Consider the following 18,766-nt stretch of genomic DNA (forward strand, 5'->3'; position numbering starts at 1 on the left):
TAGTTAGTACCAAATCCTATATATGCTATGATTTTCCCCCATAACATACATATGATAAAGTTACACATTTATAAATTAGGCACAGCAAGAGGATACCTGAATTGCCAGCATCATTTGGGGCCATTATTGAATAAATAAGAGTTACTTGACCACAGTACTTCCATACTGCAACTGCAACAGTTAATCTGATAACAGAGATGGCTAAGTGACTAATGGGTGGGTAGTATGTATAGTTTGGATACCTGGACAATGAGATCACTCACTTCTGGGGCAGGATAGAGCAGGAAGAAACAAGCTTGCATCATGCTACTCAGAACAGTTCACAATTTAAAGTATGAATTATTTTCTAAAATTGTCTATTTAATATTTTTGGACCATGATTAACCATGGGTAACTGAAACCACAGATATCAAAACTGTGGCTAAGCTGGGACTACTGTATTTAGCAAAAAAAAAATCCACAAAAGTGAAATATATATATATATATACATATATATATATATTCATGTTTTGGAATACTATGCATCTGATAAAAAAGCGTGAGGTATATGTTTTTTAAATTACACTATGACATCACTGTGTTGAAAATGTATATATATCTTCGCTGACTCTGGTGAGTGAGACTAGGATGTGGAGATAGAGCAAAGGGGACTTTTACTTTTCATTCTACAGCTTGCTGTGTTGTTTGACACAAGCATGCCGTACCATGCTCAGTCACTTCAGTCCTGTCCAACTCTTTGCGACCCTGTGGACTGTAGCCCACCAGGCTCCTCTGTCCATGGGATTCTCTGGGCAAAGATACTGGAGTGGGTTGCCATGCCCTCCTCCAGGGGATCTTCCCAAACCAGGGAACGAATCCACGACTCCTGTGTCTCCTGCACTGCAGGTGGATTCTTTACCACAGAGCCACTGGAGAAGCCTTTGACCCCAGCATATGTTTCTCTTATTTAAAAAAAAAAAACCTATTTGAAAAACATTTTTAAAAAATCAATGAAGAGTCCATAAATGTGTCACACATCAAACCACAATTGTCTCAGCTGCAGAAAGGGTAGGGTTTATGTTCCTCACACATGAAACACAGAATTGCTTTCCAGCTCTAAAAGGAATCTTCCTTACAGTTAGGTTCAAGCTCCCATTTGGATTGTATTCGAGGACTTACCTTAGCACCAGAGCTCGGGATGGCTGGGGGAGTTGTGCTCTGGGAGAGGGGCCAACCCTAAACTGAAGGGAAATTGATGATAAATGTTTACTTAGCGTCTATGGGTCACCCATACCATTTGCTTTTATTAGTAATAGAGGCAATCTGCAATGAAAATTTAAGGATCAGGGAAAAAGTAACCATTTATTCTTGCAAACATATAATTTTATTTTGAGGGCAACAGAATTTGCATGGGCTGAAACTACAGTTCAGTTTGCCTTCTGCCTGTAATAGCAAGACAGTGATAAAAAGTGATAGAGAAGTTTTCTCAGTAGACTGATCAGGAGGTAACCCACCAAGGAGATAGGTTTTATATGCGAATAGCTGAGAGGTGATAATAACTACACCTAGTCCTCAATCATATACTCCTAGAGCAAGGAAAGGCTCCCCAGGTGGCACTAGTGGTAATGAATGTGCCTGCCAGTGCAGGAGATACAAGGACTTGGGTTCAATTCCTGGGTTGGGAAGATCCCTGGAGGAGGAAATAGCAACCCACTCCAGTATTCTTGCCTGGAGAATTCCATGGACAGAGGAGCCTGTCGGGCTACAGTCCTTGGGATCACAAAGAGTCAGACACGACTGAATGTCTGAGCACAGCACAGGGCAAGGAAGGAAAGCCACACTGAGAATTTTGACAGTGGCCTGACTCTCTATGTCTCCTGTTTTTTTCTCTCTACCAAAGAATCGTAAAGATGTAAAAGGGGCCTTGGAGGGATCCTTTTCCCTGAAACCCACCTGGAGACAAGTCAGCAAAGTTGTTATAGTTCTGCTTTTGCAGAATATCCTGCCACCACCCTCATGTTTTAGCCTTTCAACAACCTAACTCACGTTTCTCTTTGTCTTAAAGGATAAACGGGGGAACCTACAGGAACATGAGCGTTCGGCCTTACGGGACCACATGCTTCTGGTTTTAGAAAAGAACTTCCAACTAGAGGAGCAGGTAATCAAGGGTTCAAGTATAAAGGGAGGCAGCAGAATCGCCGGGATTTGTACTTGTTGGCATTTTTATAGTCTCCTCTGTTTTAAGTGGAAGTCCACTGGAGGTAGATGTTTTTCTACTAAGTGACCAGACAGACTCCTAGGATTAGAGCACATTAAACTGGAAAGTGCCTTTGAGATCTTTGGATACAGTCCCTTCAACCAACAGATGAAATTACTAAGTTCAAAGAAATTTTGATGTGTTTATGACTTTAAGGGGCAGAATTCGATCTCAAACCCACGTCCCCTGATTGTCAGTCCCGTGTTTCCCGGGGTACACCACACTGCCTCTCTGCAGCCTACCTGCACACCTCTTGATTATTACCTAGTAGGAATCTAGTAGGTGTTTGGCGTTTTTAAATGAAATCAGTATTACCCTGAAACAACGTTTGACTATCTGTTATGGGTGTTATACATTTTGTAATAAGTCTTAACTTAACTAACTTTGCAACCTAATCAATGCATACGTACATATTTATTTCACTGAGTTGTGATTATCAAGTGAAATTGTGTGTGCAAATGCCAGCCATAGTCCCTGGTATATTCATAGCAGACCACATTCAATGCTGATTCTATTGAGTAATTATTCCAACAGTTCATCGTTTTGTTAGGACATCGCCAAGAATCAGACTTTTAAAACCATGGTGGGGAAGGAAACCATCATCTGCATAGAGGGCGCTGAATTTTACTGCTACAGATTATTTTATGTTGTCTGATTCCATATTAAAGTATGTATGTGAGTTTCAGGGTCAGATGGTGGAGAAAAATAGAAAGCCTGATTAAACTGTAACTTTGGTAGAAGGCATGCTGCCTGGAGCCATTCTCAAGTTCTTTTTGTAACAGTTGCCTCCTTCACCTATCCATTCATTCAACAAACATGTGCCATGTATCAAGTACAAGGCTAGTTGCTGTGAACACTGGGTCAGGGGAGACCCAGCATCTACCCTTGAAGAGCTCACCAAAATGTAAATGTATAAGATGCTGTCCCCATAGCACATGCGATGGGGGTGCCCTGTGTTGGGGTACAGAGGCTGTAGCAGGTTGCCCTGTGGGAGTGTGGAAGGCTTTTCGAGGTAACACATCCGAGCTGTACTGTCTTGAAGAAAGAAAAGGTCTATCAGTTAAAATGTTGTGGAAAGAGGATAGTCCAGAAGGGGAAATTTTATGTGAAGGCAGAGAGACATGATGGTTCAAGGAAATGGGGTTCGGGGATGGAGAGACTCCAGAGTGTAAGAGGGAAGGGCTGGAGGCTGGGTGTACTGGGTCCAGACTGAAATGGCCTTCCACGTAAGCTAAGACGTTTTGAAAACCATACATTCGATGATTTTTAAAATTTATTCATATTCTGCCCTATTTCAGAAAGGATTTAAGGGCCAAAGTTGGAACTAATGTTTGCCAGGATAAGAAGTTAACAGGTGTTTTTAAATAGGAAGACACTTGGCCAGGTAGTTGTTTGTTTAATAGGACAGCTGGTGGTAGCATAGAAGATGGATAGAAGGAGAGGAGAGGATGAAGACAGAGAAGCAGGCAGAAATATGCTGCAGTAAACTAGACAGTGTAGCAGAAGAGCCTGGCAATTGTTGAGTGAGGGCCCTGGAGCCAGGATGCCTGGGTTTGAGACCTGCTTTGGCATGTATGAGTTTGGGCAAGGCACTTAACTTCTCTCTTCCGCAATGTCCTCATTTGTAAAATGGGGTTGTAGTGAGGGTCAAATTTTATATATATATGTATATAAATATATATAATATGTTATATTGTATATTACATATATATATGTTATATAGTATATAACATATATTATATATGTTCTTGGACAAGAACATATATTTATATGCTCTTAGCACAGTGCCTGGCACATAATAAGCAGTTCAATATTAGGAGGAAGCAAGATACTGGAGGTGGTGGTGGGTGGGTGTGAAGGTGAAGGTGAGGGCTTGACCACAGCTCTGTCAGTGGGTAGGGGGAGGGCTAAGAGGCATTCGCAGGTTGGAGTCTTGTGCTATAGCTAAGTCAGGGAACGCCGCAGTGTTATTAACCGAGATGGGCCCTACAAACAGGAGTGGGTTAGAAGTGGGGGAAGGGATGCAAGGAGACACTGAGCTCGCTTCTGGTCAGGGCTGATGGTGCACAGGTGGAAGTTATAAGCAGAAGATTCTGGAGCCAGAGATCAGATGGCTGTCTTGGCCATTTGTGCATTCATTTATAAAACACGTATCAAATGCCTCCTGTGTGCCAGCCACTGTGAGGGGCTTTGGTGACATGTAGCCTCGACAATTTAGTGGAGGAAAAAATGACCAAAATAACCAAAAAGGCAATGAGAATCATGAGGGTAAGTTATACAGTAGAGTATGGTCAGGATGTCATGTAACTTAAGAGGTGGCCTAGGTAGGTGGTACTAGTGTGGAAATATTTTCTGGGCGAATACACCCTTGAGTGATGCTTAAAAAGTGGTCATTTCTAGATGAAGGAGGAAGTGACTGAGTGCACAGCCTGAAATAGAAGGTATGTAGCGTGTGAACGGGCACAAGGCTGAAAAGGTGACCTGGGCAGATTGTGTAGGGCCCTGTATGGCTGTAAAGAAGTCCACTAGAGAGGCTTAAGTAGGAGGGATGACAAGACCAGACTTGTCACTTCTTATTCTTCTGGCCACAGTATGAAGTATGATTTGGAGGAAAACAAGGCTAAGGACAGGGGGGAATGTTCATTCATTCATTTAATAAATATTTATCAAGCACCTACTGGTGCCAGGCACCAAACCAGTTGCTGGAGTTCCAGTGGACTACAGGACCCATGCCAGTCCTGCTCCTGTAGAGCTTCTCTTCAGGTGTGTGTGTGTTTGAAGGACAGTGTATGACTGGCTAAGAAGCTATCAGAGCAGCCCAGGTGAGAAACAGTCCAGGCTGAAACAAGATAGAGTGAGAAGTGGTTGTAAGAGTTGTTTTGTTTTGTGTCAGGAGTTAAAGTTGGCAGGTACTGCTGATTGAATGGATGCAGGGGTAAGAGAAGGTTGTCTAGGATCATTCGGAGGTTTTTGGTTATTTCCCTCAAAGGGATTACAAATTCTGAGAGGCGGTGTGTTTTGCTTACCACTTGCTAGCAGTATACTAGGCAGGTTAGACTCTCTGCCTCTGTTTCCTTATCTGTAGAATGAGGCTGACCATTGTATCCAACTCATGGGGTTCTTTGAGGATTAAAAGTGCTAATGAATATAATAATTGGATAGTAAATCGCAGCTATTACTGTTGACACCGTGCATACAGGATCTAATGTGGTCTGGTGACACGAACTCTGTGGTTGTTTAGTAGTAGTAGTAGCAGTTAGTTGCTCAGTCATGTCCGACTCTTTGCAACCCCATGGACTGTAGCTCACCAGGCTCCTCTGTCCGTGGGATTCTCCAGGCAAGAATACTGGAGTGGGGTTGCCATTCCCTTCTCCAGAGGATCTTCTTGACAGAGGGACTGAATGCAGGTCTCCTGCATTGCAGGCAGATTCTTTACCATTTGAGCTACAGGGAAGTCCTGGTTGTTTAGTAAGTGCGTACTAAATGAAAGACAAGAACCAGTTCAGCAAATTTAGTTAAGTGATGTCACTAGCATGAGATGACCCATCAAAGTGGGTTACACATGGCAAAGCCTGGTGAGAAATCTGTGGGTCTCCCCTTTTTTGAAGTACCTTCAAAACATTTTCTTAGAATTATATAGTAATCTACCTGTAAATATTTTCTCTAAATATGTGTATATATTTTTCCTTAAAATACTTTCTTACCTGTAGTATTTTCCTAGAACTGTATTCAAATTATTTTAATTTGTCTGCATGCATTTAAATGACGTCATTCATACTCCTGTTATTAGATTTCTGACTTATATAAGAGCCTAGAACAAAAAGAAAGCAAAATCCAGCAGCTAGCAGAAACAGTAAAGAAATTCGAAAAGGAATTCAAGCAATTTGCGCAGTTGTTTGGCAAAAATGGAAGCTTCCTCTCAAATATGCAGGTGAGAAATGGCCTTTCTATTCATAACCAAGATTTAACCTCACAGCCAGTTAGCTTTTCAACTAACTTTTTAAGTGGAAAAACTAACTTTTTAAATGGAGATAATTTCAAATGTGCAAAACTAAGTACAAAGAACACCTGTGTGTTCTGCACCCAGATTCACCCATTGACAGTGTTCTGTCCCATTTGCTTCCGTCATCCTTTCTCCTCCTCCTCATCACAGCCCTCTCCTTATTCCCCATCCTGTCCCTGTCTCTCTTTGTGGATGCTCTTTCTGAACCCTTTGAGAGTAAGCCATCTATTATAGCCCTTTACCCCTACATACTTCGCAATGTATTTCCCAAGAATAGAGATCTTGTTTTACATAACCCAGTACACTTAGCCATGTCAGTACACATTTGCACTGGTACAGTACTTTTACACAATTTGTGGCAATTAGGGTTGTCATTATTGATCCAGTATTAGTCACTTGATTTCAGATTTATTGAGATCATCTGTAGTTCTGCATTTTGTAGTCAACAAAGTGAAACTATTAATTCCTTTGGGAAGAAAATGCTTTAAACATCACTAAAATACAGCAAAAATTACTTTGTAAATCATGAATGTTAAATAACCATAAACAGAATTCTAAAGAATAATGTCTTTATTGTGATTATAAAATTTATAGTGTAAAATATTTCATAATGTGATATGGGCAATCTTTTTGAGGATTATACCAGAAAATGTAGGCCATATCCTTTCCATACTTTGTCCGCATCCTGTGGATGTGTGTGTAGAAAAAAGGAAATCCATCAATTGTTGTCTTAGTTCTGACCTTTTTCTAACACAAAAACCAGTCAAGAGTGAAGGCACTGAGGGCAGGAGAAGTAAAGTTTTATTTAATCCCTTCCATCTAAAGAGAGCAACCAAATGTTCAGGCCTTATCTTGGGGCGCTGTGTACCACCTGCAGTACCCAGACCAGAACAGATGGGCCTTCTTCCAGCACATTTTCTGCCCTCTCGCAGAGTGGGAGTGAATCACAAGCGTTGTGTCGGAGAAGGACGTGATAAGGCAAGAGGACAGACAGGGAGAACATAAATATAAAGATAGGTTAAAGAACCAAGAGGAGAAACTCCAAGGGAGAAGTAAGACTCAGATGAAGCACAGTTGAAAGATTTGAAACAGGAGCTGAGATACCGTGGACGGGGAGGAAGGTGTTAGGTGATTCATCTCTCTGACATCCTCTTTCTCTTCTGAACTGTGCATTTTTTCCACTGAATTATTTGCAGTGCATTAATTGGTTAATTCAAGGTGAAATGTTTGAGTTGAAAAATGTGATGTCAACGAATCATTCACGTTTGTTTGACATGATGATCCGTTTTGTACTGAAAGGTTCTTGCCAGTCACATTGACAAGTCTGCTTGGCTAGAAGTTCAGGTGCGTCAGTTATTACAAATGGCTAACCAGCAACAAAATAAATATGATCTGAGGCCTTTGGTGGAAGCAATTGATACAGTGAAACAGAAAATCACCCTGCTAGAAACCAATGACCAAAGACTAGGTATGTCTAATGTTTTCTGCTTCTCTCCTGGTGCTTCATGACTTCTGCATGTGTTCATGAAAACAAGCAAACTGGCCAACGGAGAGGCACAGCCCTCCAGGGTCAACGGTGCTGAGTCCGGGATTTGTGAAACAGAACACGAGGTTCTGGCCACTCAAACAAAAATGATGAAGGGCCCTGAGTGGGAACTGGAACAAGGACAGGGTGGAAATGGGCCAGGAAATTCCAAGAAGAGGGAATGATGGTTTTTCAAGGAGAGTAGACAATGAGAAGGCTAGGGGGAAGATGTGGTGGGGAACATTGTTTCAAGTATAGAAAAGCAGAGATATCTTTGGCTGTTTAAAAGCATCCCAGTTAGAATGGAGTGGGGCTTAGCACGCAAAAGTCTGCTAGACGCACGCTGAGTGGGTCTTTACACTTCAGGAAGCTTCAGCTCAAGAGGACACATCGGGGTTTTCTTGGGGCCAGTCTTTCCAAGACATGAGAATCACGGAGTCAGTATTATTAATATGGATGGTACACTGGTGGACACTGAATTCAGTTCATCTTGGGGATGTCAGAATTCTATTGATTCTCTTTGGATAACCAAATTTCACTTTGGGCATATTTGAAAGACAGCCTTAAGGCCTTCAGAATCTTTTTTTTCTTTGCAGTTGTTTTGGAAGGGGAGACTAACAAACATGATGCCCACATTAATATTCATAAAGCACAGCTGAATAAAAACGAAGAGCGATTTAAACTGCTAGAAAGTGCCTGCTACAGCGGAAAGCTTATCTGGAAGGTGACGGACTACACGCTGAAGAAGAAGGAGGCGCTGGACGGACACACAGTGTCCATCTTCAGCCAACCCTTCTACACCAGCCGCTGTGGCTACCGCCTCTGCGCCAGAGCCTACCTCAACGGGGACGGGTCTGGGAAGGGGACGCACCTGTCCCTGTACTTTGTGGTGATGCGAGGGGAATTTGACTCACTGCTGCAGTGGCCGTTCAGGCAGAGGGTGACCCTGATGCTTCTGGACCAGAGTGGCAAAAAGAACCACATTGTGGAGACCTTTAAGGCTGACCCCAACAGCAGCAGCTTTAAGAGACCTGATGGGGAGATGAACATAGCCTCTGGCTGTCCTCGCTTTGTGGCTCATTCCACTCTGGAGAATGCCAAGAGCACCTACATTAAAGATGACACCCTTTTCTTGAAAGTGGCTGTGGACTTAACTGACCTGGAGGATCTCTAATCATTGCTTCCAGGGGATAAAAGGACTCCTTGAATCCAGAACCTTTGGCTAACGTAGTGACTGAATCTGGGCTCGGTACACATTTGTACACACTTGGCTTTTGGTCTTTAACGTCTGAAGTCATTTTAAGGTTTCTCAAGTACCGTCTTCTTTTTACATTTTATTGTCCCAGTTTGAAACTTATAATACTCAGACTATCTTCTCATTATTTATATTTTTATATCTCTTGAAAGATGTTAATTTTCTTAAACATAAGGATTGAAGCATACCTCTTTAACTGGTGCTTAGTGTGGGGTCTCAGGGTCTCAGCCTTCTATAATATTAAATGTCTTTGAGGACACAGATGTATTAATAGAACTTCCAGTCGAAAAGTGGTTTGGTATTTTATTATTTGGCCTGTGGATTCTAGAACTGACCTTAAGCCTACGAAAGCTATCTTTTAGGGTAGGCTATTTCAGTTAAGTAGATGGGTTGTTGTTGTTATTTAGTCACTATGTCGTGTCTGACTTTTTGCGACCCCATGGACTACAGCCCGCTGGGCTCCTCTGTGGAATTCTCCAGGCAAGAATACTGGAGTGGGTTGCCATTTCCTCGTCCAGGGGATCTTCCCAACCTAGGGATCTAAGCTGTGTCTCCTGCTTGGCAGGCAGATTTTTTTTACCTGTGCCACCAGGGAAGCCCAAGTAGATGAGTAGTGTACTTCAAAGTCAGTATACCCAGTTTAGATCAAACTTTTTTGGGTTAAATATTGTATTGTGGAAGCTACTACACTTTTAATATTTTCATGAAATTTGCCAGTAGTCAGTCAGCAAGCACAGTTTTGCAAGGCTGCATAAGAACTTGTGAATAGAGCAAGTATTTTCATTCTTCCTGCTGAAATAAAGCAGAAAACACTGCATAGTATATATGTATATAAGGAGATACAGCCATTCAGCTAAAGTTTGTATTTTATTAGCTCCAACCACATGAAAAAAACTATTTACAAACAAAATGATGAAATATTAGTAATAAGATTCGACTTAATAAGTAATATATACATACATGTTTAAACATAGTTTAGAAGTATCTTGGTAATTATAGTAAATTAATATGAGGATGGGCAGAATTTAGTATATGATGGAGAAAGTGTCATATATGGATAAGAGGAATTAAAACCTAGGGAGAACACCATTACAATTTCCTCTGCGTATCAAAACTCCCATCTGAAATTGATGGCTAAGAAGAGTGTCTCTTTTTCTTTTTGAGTAGAATTTTGAGTTCATAAATCAGTATGAAAACTGGCATTTATGTAAACTTATGATGTTTCTTGTCAAAGTCCTGAGTACTTCGTGAAGCATGGAGAGACCATGTTCTTCTATATCTATCTGTATGGTTCTGACAGTGTAAATACAAGTCTATACAAAGTCCTTCTGACTCTTGACATGGTGGTAGTGGTTAAGTCATGTCCGACTCTTGCAACCCCCTGGACCGGAGTCTGCCAGGCTCCTCTGTCCATGGGATTTCCCAGGCAAGAATACTGGAGCGGCTTGCCATTTCCTTCTTCAGGGGATCTTCCTGACCCAGGGATCAAATCAGTGTCTCCTGCATTGGCAGGCGGATTCTTTAGCTACTGAGCCACCAGGGAAGCCCTGACTCTTGATAAGCCTGAAGTGAAGTCACTCAGTCATATCTGACCTTTGCAACCACATGGACGGTAGCCTGCCAGGCTCCCATCCATGGGACTTTCTAGGCAAGAATACTGGAGTGGGTTGCCATTCCTTTCTTCAGGGTATCTTCCCGAACTGGGGATTGAACCTGGGTCTCCCGCACTGCAGGCAGACACTTTACTGCCTGAGCAACCAGGGAAGCCTAGACTCTTGATAAGCCTGAGCTTAACCCCAAACTACCTAGTTCTCCTGAGCCCGCACTCTTGTTATGCTGTTGAGCATGACCTACACTAGGCTGGCTCCCTTGAGCGTGTACGGGCAAGCAGCTTGCTCAGTGATGACCACATACCTTACGCATCTTGATCAGTTGACCTCACAGAAGCAGCATGATTTATACCAGTGGCTTCTGGAATAGTTGGAACTTTCTTCCTCTCTCCTGTGAAATTTTCAAGATACCAAAGACTCATACTACACAAATCTTCCCAAAGGGTTAAATTCAAAGACCTGAGTTCACAGAAGAAATCTAGTAGAGAACCGCCCTGCAGCTGCTGGTAAACTCAGGTGCAGCTGACGGTCAGCCCATCTCCTCAGGCAAAGTCAGCAAGTCTTTCTCTAGACCACACTGCTGGACGCTGGAGGTTCTGTGTGCTGGTCTTCAGTGCTTCTCATCAGGTCCAAAGTCACCCTTGTGTCCTGAGGGACGGGAGAGCACACTGTTGTGACTAGTTTTAAGCCTTTGATGTGAACAACATTTTAAAGTGAATTTATCAAAACACTGATTTTGTGTTTTAACCAACTTCTCTACATAAAAAGTATAAGTTACGGCATGGTTTGCTTACAAACTCAGAGTCCCTCATTGAAACAGCGAACACAGAACAAGGTATTTTATAATAAAAAGTAAAAAGAAATTTTTACTCACAAAATAAGAGTTGTGAATTTTGTTGTAAGGAAATCAATCCACGGAAATTATTTTTCCATTTTTATGATCCGAACAGTTATTTTTATTCTGTATCTGTAAGATTTAAATTTTTATTCCACTTTGGCGTGATTCAGTTCCTGACGAAAAGAAAACAACGCAGTAGGCATAAACAGGGAGTTACCAACCTTGAGAAAGGTGCGTGCAGGAGTCAAGGAGGGTGAGGAGGTGGAGTGCACACTCATACATCTCCACAGATCTGAATTCTGACGCTTAGCCTCCAAAGGTGATGATTTCAGGGAAACAGGAAAGAGTCACAGGGTCCATTCCCAGCGCCTATCTTGAACACATGCAAATGGGGCAGAGCGCCGCGAACCCTTTGTGGGGGCTCTTAGACAATCAGTCCACACGGCAACTACCTCTTTTCTCTTGAAAGTGGTTGCAGACATAGGCCTTCACCTTACATAAGAATTCTGGGCTGCAGAGAAAGCTTTGATGGATGCACAGGAGAGGACTTGGGCGGTGCAATTCCCTGGGAACATCACATTTTAGGGAAGAGGAAGAGGAGCCTGCCAAGCCTCTGGAGAAGAGGTCAGCGATCAGAGGTTAGATACCAAGGGAGATGGAAAGAGAACTCAGCGTTGGCAGGGCCAAACCCCGCTGAGAACAGCAGTCGCTTCCAGGGCAGTCCACCGCATCCCTGAACTCGTCATCTCCCTGAAGACTCCTCTGTCCAAGTACCTGCTGAATATCCAAGCACAGAAGTCCCGCAGGTGCCTTCAAGTACACCTCACCACAACTGAACGGGAGGTCTCCTCACTCTCCACCACCGCCAACCCGTGACTCCCCATGTGTGGCAGGGAGTGACATCAGCATCCATGCCAGAGCTTGGACACTGTGGATTCCCCCTCACTTTCCCCATCTAGTCACCTGGCCAGTGTGCCAACTGAACCTCCAAATAATGTCTTAAAACTATTCCTACTACACTGTATCCCTCCTGTCTACTACTGCCCTGTTTGCTGGGGCAAACAGTTTTTCCTTCACAACTGTTCTCGCTGTATTTTCTTTTGCCTTTTTCGGATCCAGCCTCACACTGACACCCAATAATCTCTAAAATGGAAATCCAAGGGTGACTCCCCACCTCACCTACCCACTGTGGCTCCGTCACCCACAGGACAGACTCCAGCCTCCCTGGCCTGGCAGGCAAGGCCCTGCACACCTGCTTCAGCCTCACCAGCCTCACCAGCCTCACCTCCTGACCGTCCTGCTTTGCATTTAGCAACAGCACACTAAGCCATTTTGACGTTTGTCTGTGCTTGTGCTCATTTCTATCTAGAATATTCTTCTCCATCCTCACCTCCTCCGTTGCCTGGTAGCTTCTTGCTCTTTAAGATTCTGCTTTGGCCTCACCTCTCCAAGATGCCTTCTCAAACTAGCTCTTACTTCCTTGCACTCAACCCCTACCCTCCACTAGGCCAAGGGCCCTTGCTCTGAGCTGTATACCTCCTTGTCTATAACTCACTTTCTATACTTTTTTTTCCAGAAAACAAATGTTAACTGACTATATTTTTGTCAGAGTGTAAAGAATCCACCTGCAAATAAAACAATGTCGTCCTTGTCCTCATAAAACATAACCCGGAGGTCATTACGGCAGTGACCAAAATGCCTACTGTGTGCATGTTCCCAGTTATCCCGACAGACTGCCTCCTAACTTCCCCGCCCCCCACTCACTGCCAGAAACATGTATCTCTCAGACCATTCTGAATATCTGTGATGCTAAGTAAGAGAATAGGCAGAAAACACTTGAAGGGAGAGCCCAAGGTGAAATTTATAAAGAAAAGCAAAAACAGCCCACTTAAGTAGGACTGGGGAGAATTAAAGGAAAGAACGGTTCCTATGGAAACATGCTTTTATTCTTCCAAGAGACCCATGTCAAAGACTAGAATACATGTTTATCAAAATCGACTAAAGACCAAAATGTAAGGCTGGATACTATAAAACTCTCAGAGGAAAATATAGGCTGAACACTCTTTGACATAAATCATAGCAAGATCTTTTCCAATCCACCTTCTACAATAATGAAAATAAAAAGAAAAATTAACAAATGAGACTTAATTAAACTTAAAAGCTTTCGCACAGCAAAGGAAACCATAAAACGAAAAGACAACCCTCAGAATGGGAGAAAATATTTGCAAAGGAAGCAACTGGCAAGTGATTAATACCCAAAACATACAAACAGTTCATGTACCTCGATATCAAAACAACAAAGAACCCAATCAAAAAATGGATACAAGACCTAAATAGACATTTCACCAAAGAAGACATACAGATGGCCAACAAACACAGGAAAAGATGTTCAACATCACTAATTATTAGAGAAATGCAAATCAAAACTACAATGATGTATCACTTCATACCAGTCAAATAGCCATCATCAAAAAATCTGCAAACAATAAATGCTGGAGAGGGTGTAGAGAAAAGGGAACACTCTTACACTGTTGGCAGGAATATAAACTGGTTACAACCACTATGGAGAACAGTATGGAGATTCCTGAAAAAACAAAAGTAGAACTACCATATGACTTAGCAATCCCATTTCTAGGCGTGTATCTGGAGAAAACCATAATTCAAAAGCATGTATGCACCCCAGTGTTCATCACAGCAATATTTACAATAGCAAGGACATGGAAGCAACCTAAATGTCCATCAACAGAGGGATGGATAAATAAGATGTGGTATATATACAATGGAGTATTATTTAGCCATAAAAAGGAATGAAATAGTGACAATTGCAGACATGTGGATGGACCCAGAGATTGTTATACAGAGTAAAGTAAGTCAGAAAGAGGAAAACAAGTATGGTATAATATCACTTATATGTGGAATCTAGAAAAATGGTACTGATGAACTTGTTTGCAAAGCAGAAATAGAGTCACAGATGTAGAGAACAAACTTATGGTTACAAAGGGGGACAGGAGGGATGGGATAAATTGGGAAATTGGGATTGACACATATACACTGCTACCGCTACTGCTACTGCTAAGTCACCTCAGTCGTGTCCGACTCTGTGCAACCCCATAGACGGCAGCCTACCAGGCTCCGCCGTCCCTGGGATTCTCCAGGCAAGAACACTGGAGTGGGTTGCCATTTCCTTCTCCAATGCATGAAAGTGAAAAGTGAAAGTGAAGTCGCTCGGTCGTGTCCGACTGTTAGTGACCCCATGGACTGCAGCCTACCAGGCTCCTCCATCCATGGGATTTTCCAGGCAAGAGTACTGGAGTGGGGTGCCATTGCCTTCTCCGACATATACACTACTATGTATAAAATGACTGATGAGAACCTGGGCTTCCCTGGTGGGTCAGAGGGTAAAGAATCCGCCTTCAAGAGACCTGGGTTCAATCCCTGGGTTGGGAAAATCCCCTGGAGGAGGGCATGGCATCCCACTCCAGTATTCTTACCTGGAGAATCCCCATGGACAGAGGAGCCTGGCGGCTACAGTCCATGGGGTTGCGAAGAGTCAGTCACGACTGAGCAACTAAGCCCAGCACGATGAGCACCTACTCTAGAGCACAGGGAACTCTCCTCAGTGCTCTGTGGTGACCTAAATAGGAAGGAAATCTGACAAAGAGTGGATATGTGTATACACATAATGGAGTCCCTCTACGATAAAGCAGAAACTAACACCACATTGTAAAGCAGCCATACTCCAATAAAATTTAACTTAAAAAAAGTAAAATACATGTTTAAGTCATTTTGGCTGTTTTGAGTCACACTTGCTTGAATACAACTCCACGTGGACCTTAGACTCTGGCTCCAGGATAAGTATAGAACAATACAAGTTGTGATCAACGCCTTCAAGAAAATGACAGACTACAGTGAAGGAGTAATGGCGCTGGATGGGGAGAATATGTACATACTCTGGGTTGTCAGGGAAGGTAACATGATAGTCAGTGCTCATGTGACGTGTTTCCTGGATGCTCAGCACTTTGGAACACCCTTATAAAATCTGAGCAATTTCCTGTGAGGAAGCTTGCCTTCTTGACTTCCTTTGCAGCACAGGAATGTGGCCCAGGTCCCAACCATCAGGCAGTCAGGCAAAACTTCAACTTGAAAGATGAAGTTGGAAAGACTCAACTTCTTTTTGCAAGAAGGTTTGAAAGGTGAAGAAGAAATGTGCCAGACTCTGACTTCCCAGTGGTGAGTGGACCAGAGGCAGAGTTTCTGGAAGCCCGTCCTTACTTCTGTAGGTTGTGTTTCTAGAAGCTGTGGTGTTGCTGTCAAGTGACGGTGGCCACTGGGGTGGATTTTCGCTATTGCCTCTTGTGTGTCTGGGTGTCGTACCTGGCTGTGCTGTATCCACAGCTGGCCTCTGTGGTCTTCCTGGAGCTTCTGTGGGCTACGTAATGTTAATGAAGCCCCTGTCACGTTCAGAGTGGATCCTGTGGTTTGTAACTAACCCTGACTGAATCAAGCTGGGACCTGAAAGATGAGTGAGCCCTGGGGGGAGCAGGTGGGATGAGAATTCGGGGCAGAGGGCACCAAGGAATAAGTAAAGAATTGCTTTAAGGAGCTGAGAAGAGGACAGAGCGGTGGGAGCCCGTTAGAAAAGGGAAGGGTGACACCTGACGAGGTTAGAAGAGGAGGCAGGGCCCAGAAGCTAGTGCTGAAGTCATGGTGAGGAGGTTGCGGTTTATGTGAAGTGCAGTGAAAGTTGACCTGATTTGGGCTGGGGAAGGCATGATCTGATTGACGTGTTCTAAAAAACTGCTCTGTGTAGAGCACAGATAAGAAGGGGACACAGAGGTCACAGGGAGAGTATTAAGGTTACACCACACTGAAGTTCTTTTCACAAGTCTGTGCCCTTACTAGATTACAAACTCCTTGAAGGCAAACACCATGTCTATTTCAAGTGCATGAAAAGTGCTCAGTGTATTACACGGAATTGTACATAAACACTAATGCACAGAATCCTTGTAGCAAATCTGTTAGGCAGGTATAATGCCCATTTCATAGTTGAAAAAAACTGATGATTAGAGAGAGCTATGTGCTATGTACTAAGTATTGTCCTAAGAATTTTATACACCCAATATATACTAACATGCAAATCCTCTCAGCAATTTTATGGGGTATATGCAATTTTATCCTTGCTTACAGATAAGGCAATGCACACAGAGAAGTTATGTAATAAACTCTAGTTTACACAGCTAACAAATGGTAAAGCCAGGATCTGAATCCAGGCAGTCTGACTTCAGAGGCTCCACTCTTACTATGCAAGGCTGCTTCATATGGGTACTGATTAACTCTACATGCTTCTAAAAATATATAAAATTAAATGAGTTAAAATATAATAAGAATAACCACTGGGATAAAGACTGAATGTATAACTTCCAAACCACTAAAGAAAAAAAAAACTGGAAAAAGAAACATCAAACCAAACACAGAAAAGAGATGAGCACAACAGGAAGTAAGATACATAGAAAAAACAAGTTAGAATTAAACCGAAACACATCAATAAGAATGAGTGAACTTTTACTATTAAAAGAGGAAATATCTCAAACATGGGAGACACACATATATGCTTTTAAATATTCATCTAAAACAAACCAGAACAACTAGGTATATATTCAGAGATGCTCTTGCACAAGCCCAGAAGCCACATAAAGAGTTTCCGCCAGGATTGTCTATAATAGCAAAGAACAAGGGGGAGGAAACGCTCCCAGCAAACAAGGGATGGCATGGGTGTGGAGTATCACACGGCTGGTGTAAGGGTAAACTGGTGCTAGCGCTGGAGAATATGGCAATTGCAGATAAAGTTGAATTGTGCAATATCATTTCTAGACATGTACCAAAAAATTCTTGCCATGTGCCATACAAGTACAGCCATTAATTCATACCATAATGGCATAAATCAGGAATCATTAAATTACTAGCAACAGGAGAATGGATAAGTTGCTTTATAGTCCTATGATGTTCAGCACTTAAAAAAACTAGAAACACATGAATCAACATGAATAACTTTGACAATGGTAACAAAATTTACACAACGGTATCATTTATGTTAGGTTTAAAAAACATATGAAATAATACTATATGATATATATATATATATATAAGCTTTCATGGGAATGACAGATACAACATCCTTTGGAGAGGAAGAAAGGGAGAATGAGATTGCAGAAAGGCTCCCAGGAGGCTCTAACTGAATAGGTAATATAAAAGCTGAAGCAAATATGGAAAAGTTCTAAAATGCAGTAGTTATGTGGCTGGTATATAAGTGTTCATTATATTATTCCCTGTAACTTTATACATGTTTGTAACATTTCACATTAAATATTATAAAGACATGAGCTTTCTACACAAGATTGTACAAAAAGAACAAAATAAACCAAAGAAATAAGATGGAAGAACTTAAGGAAAGCACATTAAAGAAAGAGGAAAAGATTCTACGATAGAAAGTGAAGTCGCTCAGTCGTGTCCGACTCTTAGGGACCCCATGGACTGTAGCCTACCAGGCTGCTCCGTCCATGGGATTTTCCAGGCAAGAGTACTGGAGTGGGGTGCCATTTCCTTCTCCAGGAGATCTTCCCCACCCAGGGATCGAACCGGGGTCTCTCGCATTGTAGACAGACGCTTTACCATCTGAGCCACCAGGGAACGTTATCAATAAAATAAAAAGTTGATTCAATAAACCTGATACAGAAAAAAGACTTCAATAAAATATGTAAGAATGAATTAAGAACAATGTGAGATCAAAAAATGTTAATACCATAGACAATTTTATACTGTTTGAAAATGTAGATGAAATGGGTACTTTCCTAGGGAAAAAAAACAAAACAAAACTTATCCCTTAAAAAGTCACCACATCCTGATGACTTTAAACATCAGTTCTTCAAAACCTAAGACTAACAGGCTGCTACTGCTGCTAAGTCACCTCAGTCGTGTCCGACTCTGTGCGACCCCATAGATGGCAGCCCAGCAGCTAGGACTAACCAGAATAACAAGGGAAGCCTTGAATTTCCGGAGAAATAACCCCACCTTTCTCAATGGTACGTCTCCATATTGTAGAAGTACCGTATCTGGGCAAATCTACTGAAAACTTTGCCATCTGGCGACAATCTATTACAGATTTGAAACGGAATCCCAAGCAAGTTCTGGGAAAACGTTGCCGTTTGGTGACAACCTGTGACAGAATCCGGCCCGAGTCTGAGGCTCGTGACACGTGGGCAAACGGTCTGCAGTCACCCCGCGAGCGGCCCCCGCGGCCGG

General features: G+C 42.5%; 1 protein-coding gene and 1 long non-coding RNA gene across 6 annotated transcripts in view; one reads left to right on the forward strand and one right to left on the reverse strand.

The window, feature by feature from the left end:
• Nucleotides 1–10,344, forward strand: part of TRAF5 (TNF receptor associated factor 5) — a 44,542-nt gene extending 34,198 nt beyond the window's left edge. Inside the window, exons 8-11 of the mRNA XM_081489713.1 lie at nucleotides 2,045–2,137; nucleotides 6,027–6,167; nucleotides 7,539–7,707; nucleotides 8,361–10,344. Of these exons, the coding sequence (XP_081345839.1) occupies nucleotides 2,045–2,137; nucleotides 6,027–6,167; nucleotides 7,539–7,707; nucleotides 8,361–8,938 (981 nt within the window). The 3' untranslated portion in view covers nucleotides 8,939–10,344. The remainder of the gene's footprint in view (nucleotides 1–2,044; nucleotides 2,138–6,026; nucleotides 6,168–7,538; nucleotides 7,708–8,360) is intronic.
• Nucleotides 1,159–18,705, reverse strand: LOC145506057 (uncharacterized). Of its 5 annotated transcripts, none has more exons than XR_014053516.1 (5): nucleotides 18,536–18,705; nucleotides 11,504–11,640; nucleotides 10,934–11,277; nucleotides 5,941–6,047; nucleotides 1,159–1,220 (listed from the first exon to the last, which is right to left on the reverse strand). It is a non-coding gene; the product is annotated as an uncharacterized LOC145506057 (long non-coding RNA). The 5 variants fall into 5 exon arrangements; XR_014053513.1 differs by lacking the exon at nucleotides 1,159–1,220 and adding an exon at nucleotides 4,872–5,075; XR_014053512.1 differs by lacking the exons at nucleotides 1,159–1,220; nucleotides 5,941–6,047 and adding an exon at nucleotides 9,306–9,811.
• Nucleotides 18,706–18,766: the final 61 nt, after the last annotated feature.

The sequence above is a fragment of the Giraffa tippelskirchi genome, chromosome 5 (assembly GCF_054371585.1).
Source record: "Giraffa tippelskirchi isolate mGirTip1 chromosome 5, T2T-mGirTip1v1.2.pri, whole genome shotgun sequence".
NCBI classification, from domain to species: Eukaryota; Metazoa; Chordata; class Mammalia; order Artiodactyla; family Giraffidae; genus Giraffa; species Giraffa tippelskirchi.